This window comes from Macrotis lagotis, chromosome 2 (genome assembly GCF_037893015.1).
Source record: "Macrotis lagotis isolate mMagLag1 chromosome 2, bilby.v1.9.chrom.fasta, whole genome shotgun sequence".
Lineage (NCBI taxonomy): Eukaryota > Metazoa > Chordata > Mammalia > Peramelemorphia > Peramelidae > Macrotis > Macrotis lagotis.
In genome coordinates this window covers 343,748,000-343,753,999 of record NC_133659.1, presented here as the reverse complement: position 1 = coordinate 343,753,999, position 6,000 = coordinate 343,748,000, and the positions used below count along the sequence as shown (strand labels likewise).

Below are 6,000 nucleotides of genomic sequence, written 5' to 3'. Positions count from 1 at the left end.
TACATCATCACAAAGCTCTTGGAAGAAGGCTTTCTAGCCTCCTACAAGAACTCTGCATCAGTCATGCATTCTAATGTCCTCTTGACCTGTTCCCATCCTTGTTGTTCCTCTAACAAAGAGGAAGAAAGGAAGGGGGGAACAGCGAAGTCAAGCAATTTCTCAAAAAAAAAAAAAACCCTGAAAACATATGCAGCATTCCATCCCCATTGACCCTAGCCTCTTCAACAGAGTGGGCATGGGGCTGGAGGTCAGGACAGGTCTCCTATCTCTTCTTGGGGCCAAGTTTGTTCCTTATGATTTCATAACATTCATTTTTAATTGTTCTTTGGTTATTCTTTCCATTTACACTGCCACAGTAAATTGTACCTTGTTTTCTTGTTTCAGTTGATTTCATTTTGTGTCAGTTAAAATAAAGCTTTCTATGTTCTCATGATAGAACAGCCCTCTTTCAAAACCCTTAGGTTACCCTGCAAAGAACACTGATCCTTTCAGGGGGGTGGTGCTGGGGCAAAAAGATGGTAGCCTAACCTGGTGGATCTTTTTGAAGATGACCAATCAAGGGTAGTCAATCAAAGAGCTTCTTTCCCCCAACATGGTTTCCTGAATGGAATCACTCAGATTCTACTTATTCTTTCTGTGGAATCTATATTTAACTCTTTCATCTATTTCTCACATCTTCTCTTTCATGTCTTCCTCCTGAGGTCATCTGGGCCTACACCAGAGCTCAAAGACATCATCAGGATTATGACTCCTTTCCTCCCCTTCTTAGACATAGTCTCTAGTCTTTAGTCTTTAATTGGAGCCTCTTCTCATACTCTTTTTTCTCAGTTTCTCTTCTTGTTTTCTTTGTCTTTGACTTCTCATATTGGGTGGTTGGGGAGTAGACTTTATTTGGTTCTTTTCTTCCTGTATTGAGTTGAAAAGGCAGAGCCAGCTCAGACCTAACATTCACTCTGCCAGGTTTTGCCCATCCTGTAAAGTTCATTTCAATCTTTTCTCCACTTCCAAGTATGTAGTGTCTGTACCCGAGGGGACAAACAACATTTTCTAAGTATGTTTCTAATAAATCTTTCTTTCTTTCTTTCTTTCTTTCTTCCTTCTTAGAAACAGAAGACTATAAAAGTTTTCATATCTATTGTACCCTCCTACTACTAGGTCTGTTGTACTTCTCTAGCAGTACTCTTAAGTATCCATGTATCCTGGAATCCCAGTGGTCCTTCTTCCCCCACTACACTAAGGGGAGAAACACATGGGGCTACAAATAAAGGAAATTCAGATCATTTTTGTCCTCAAGTTTACTTTCTAATATTATAAGCAAGAAGGGTAGGAGAATGGTGACCTGGTTTGGAAATGACCAGAAGTCCTGGAGCTTGACTGGGGTCACAAGGCTATGTGGACTGAGGGCAGCAGTGTTCTCTCCACTTAGACACTAAGATGATTTTTCAGGTTTCTCCTGATTTTCTTAATGTTTTCTTCCTCCTTCAGCATCTGAGGGATCATAAAATCCTCCTGTTTTGCAAGACTTTATAGCTATAACAAAGTGAAATTCAGAAACAAAAAAAATGACCATTCATCAAAACCAATGTTTTATTTAAAACATTCTTATCCTTTAAATTTCTCAATTTCCTTTTATTGTTCCTTGTTCTCTGATAAGAACAACCAGACTAAACCAAACTCGTGAGTATAAAAGGGCAATTTTTGGGTAGACTTCTCCTTCTGAGTTAACTCCACTTCCATTTTTCAGCTCACTCTTTTCCAACAGGGAAAGGTAAGTAGCAGAGCTCAGATGGTCCCCTTCTCTGCATCTGCAGCTTTAGCAGAAGATAGAGAAGGAACTTCAGCACCCCGGGCTTCTCAAGACACACACAGAGATGAGTACACACAGATGGATACCACCTGCTGATTCTCCCCATAAACGTGAGTTTCTTGACTTTTGGGGAAATGGTCAACTCTGTCCAAGAATCAGTGAGCAAGAATTTGGAGGTGAGGGATGACACAGAGAAGAGGTGTAGAAAGCATATAAAATGCTAATGAGCTGAATATAGTCCTGGAGGCAAACTGAGGTTTCAGGAAATTAATAGAGAATAAGAGAGAAGGATCAGCAGAATTGAGCTGAGGGATGAAAGTCAACCAGGGCCTTTTTCTATAGGGACATGGTCAAGAAAGAGACAGCATATATGTCTAGAATCTCTGCAATAGAGGATTACATAGAGGGCATTCTAGCAATGCAAATCAACCAATATTCACTGAGCATCTCCTAGGATCCAGGGGTTGGACGGGGCAAAATAAACTTGGAATTAGCATTAGGGAGAGAGAAGAAAGGAACAACTTCAAGAAAAGCAACATAGACTCTATTGTGAAGAGTAGTAATCACAGAACCCCTGTCCTCAGGAAAAACAAATTAATCCAAAATGCTAAGCTCACAAATGTAGCTCGTTCCTTCAAGGAGAGAAATTCCATGTTGCTTCCCTTCAGAGTGGAAGTAGCATTCCCCCCTGATATTTTGAGGTGTTTTATAATTGCTGAGCCCCTCACTTATCTGTCATTGAGTCTAGCTGACCCTAGAAGGTCAGTGTTCTGAATATGCTCAACCCCACTTTGGGGATGAGGAAAGAGAAGCTCATAGACATGACCAACCTTAGAGACCCAGTTCCCAATCAGGTCTACTTTTGTGGCAGCCCAGGGTCTGAGGAAGTACAACACCACTTCTAAAATTTTCTTCTTCATTGAGAGATAAGAGATTCAATCAGAAAGGAATGATGGCAACAAGTGTCCCTAACATATTAGGTGCTTTACATCAGTGTAAAAATATCTGAGGTGAAAGGAAAATGCTTTGGGAGAACTGGAGAAGAGACTATGAACTGTAATGAGCTTCATGGCTTTATCCTTGGCTGGTATGTTTTCTCCTCAAGGCAGCCTCCAATACCACATCTCTCCTCCCTGTTAAACTTAATTTTCTTTGGCTAAAATTGAAATTAAAAAGTTAGTTTTATCCATGAAGTTTTATTCTCTAGAATCTTACTGAATCCATGGTTAGAAGGTATCATTAAAGATACCAATATTGATGCAAAATTGGGGGTGTGCATTTTGTACAGAAAAACAAAGAATCATAAAATTGAGCTAGTCAACCAATGAGATTTCATATAGCTGGCATTGTTCAAATTTCTATTGATAAGAATCCCACTTAGGCTGGAGAGGGAATATTTACCAACACATACAGCATTTCTCCAAGATTTCTATTATCTTATGATTTGTTTATCTGGGTAAAGGAATTTTTTGGTGCTATTGCAAAGCTGACCAGGTAGTATTGAGACAGGCTAAGTCAACCTTCAGATGGAAGAGAAAGCCTCAACATGACAGATTGACATTTTTACACAGAGAGACAACATTTAAATTTATAACTCTGAGTTGGAGGCTGAGAAACCAATTTTTGATTAGAAATATAGAATAAGACTTAGACATGTCTTCATTTTGACCAAAGAATCACTGTAGTGTCATCTGTAGATCAATCAGATAATTATTGGAGGGAGAGTGACATATCTTTGGGACCTAGGGTGGCCAAGAAATAAAGGCAGGCAATATAAAGTCCATAAAAGTATATTAAAATGGGTGATACAATTACAATGTCATAAAGGCCAAATTACAGAGATCAAAATGGGGCAGTCCCTTTCAATTGTGTAGATCTTACAGAAAAGAACCACAAAAACAGCAAAGGAAATTCAGGTCCATTTCTTCTGGAGTCAACTGATACAGTTCTGTGATTTCTTATGTTGCTCAAGAGGTTCTCTGCCACCCATTTTATAGACTCAATCCAGAGTAGAGCTTTTCCTTTTAGGTGAAAAACTTCTTAACATAATATTTTAAACAGGTCAAAACTTATCTTTTTCATTACTAGAAAATGATATTTTGGAATTTTTTAAACAACATTTTGGCTTGCCCACTTTCATGTTGATATATACAGAAATTTTAGTTACAAATATATTAGTTACAAATAATCTAGTTATGCTTTTGATATCTTATTCCTACTAATCATTAATTTGGGAGATGCTAATCTACTTAACAAAATAAACTTCCATAAAGTGAATTCATTAAATATTGCCATATTAACCTGAGTTTATGACATATATTTGATTATCAAGAAAAGGAAAGAGGAGGATAAAAGGAGGAATTGTATCCAGTGAGTGATTTACAAATAAAACAGTTTTAATCTTCTGCATGTGTTAAAATAATGATTCAAAAATCCTTAACTAAAAATAAATTTCTTTTTGAAATAATTTTAAAATAGACCATAGGTCATCCTTCTCAATTACTTAGTGGTCCAACATTCCTTTCCTTAAAACAGAACTTGAGACTGTTATAATAAAGAATATCTTGATATCACAAAAACTTCTTACTGTTTCACTTAAATATCCCTTTAGCATAAAAATTAAAGATCTTAATTCTTATATAACCCAACATATAGCTGACAACTAAGACTAGATACTACAAGTCTATTAGAATTTAGATAACTGTAGGCCAAAAGACTTGAAATTTCTATACTTAATTTTGATAGTGATCACTTGACATTATTATAGCAATTTACCATAAAAACCAAGGACATCAGGAAAGGAAAATTTTCTTTATGTATTTACAGGCAGAAGTCGTGTAGGTAGTCAAATGCCTTAATCCAGACTTCAAATCTTATCCCAAAGAACATGTCACCCACAGTGTCCAGCCCCTACTGGGATTTTCTGGATTCTGTAGATGATGTCCCATCAGCATTTCTTTAATAACTAGATTTCAGACTCAATTATCAGTTCCATGAAATCTTTAACAACAATTTTCTATAATCAGATAGATATTTAGCTCTAGTCTTGAAAGGATCAGAAAATATCATATAATAATTATAATTTTGGAGGGGTAATAATAAGAAAAACATCATAGAAAAATCACAAAATTTTTTTATCCATCTTGCATAGATACTTTTACGTCAAAGCAAACACTAAAAGATTGGGATGTATAATGGCAATAGTCCCAATTTACATTTAGAAACAGATTCTATAGGAACAATTTTTCTCTATTAATACATTCAGTTATCTTCTATATTCATATAGACACAAAAAACAAGCCATTACTTCCAGAATCCTTTAAAACAATTAGAACAATTTTAGATGACTTCCAAATAACGTGCATGTAGTTATACAGGTGCTCCTGAATTCCAGAAGTAACCCATCTAAGATACATTATATTTGAAATAAGATGTCATATGAATTATTAACCTTCACTAAACATGGTTTCCATACTGAAAACTTATTTTCTTAAAACAAAGCAACAAAAGATTTCTTAACTTTAAGCCTCTCTTAGTGAAATTTATTCCTTTGTTTTATAAATCTATGTACCTCTATTCAAATATGCTCATATCATTCTCAAAAAGAAAATGAGATTCTTCAACGATTTAATCATGTACATATGCTAATTTCAAAACACTAATGTAACTCTTACTTATGCCATGGAATGGTAACAAATTTAGATCAAATCAGCAAGAGCCTTTCTACTTGCAAATCAAATGCTTTTAATATTAACCCAATATCAAAATATTTCAGTTACCTTGAAAAAATAGAAACTTTTCTATTACAGCTATAAGTAATGCTATCACATTATTGCAATGAATTAGCTTACAGATTTGAAAATTTAGCAGGACCAACTTTTTTACAAAACATTTCTCTTCTTAGAGTTTTCCTCATTTTTAAACTCAACAAATATTCCTGATGTTAAAAGAACATCACAAAACCTTAAATAATACACAAGTTGGGAACTTATAAAGTAATAGATCTCTTAGTTATTCAACCTTAAAGCAAAAATAAATTTTTAAAGCTGAAATTTTTCAAACCTAAGATAGTATAAAATTATTTTTAAGTATTTTAAATTAATCCCACACAGTTCTTCTAAGTATCAATTTCCTTGAACTAAAAGGTCTTTACAAATGGAAAGGTTTAGTTAAGCTAGAGAGAAGACATTCAG

General features: G+C 35.1%; 1 protein-coding gene across 4 annotated transcripts in view; it reads left to right on the top strand.

The window, feature by feature from the left end:
- Positions 1 to 1,701: 1,701 nt before the first annotated feature.
- Positions 1,702 to 6,000, top strand: part of CD163 (CD163 molecule) — a 72,977-nt gene continuing 68,678 nt past the window's right edge. For all 4 annotated transcript variants that reach the window (XM_074227329.1, XM_074227327.1, XM_074227326.1 and 1 more), the window contains exon 1: positions 1,702 to 1,917. In XM_074227329.1, the coding sequence (XP_074083430.1) occupies positions 1,872 to 1,917 (46 nt within the window). In that variant the 5' untranslated portion in view covers positions 1,702 to 1,871. The remainder of the gene's footprint in view (positions 1,918 to 6,000) is intronic.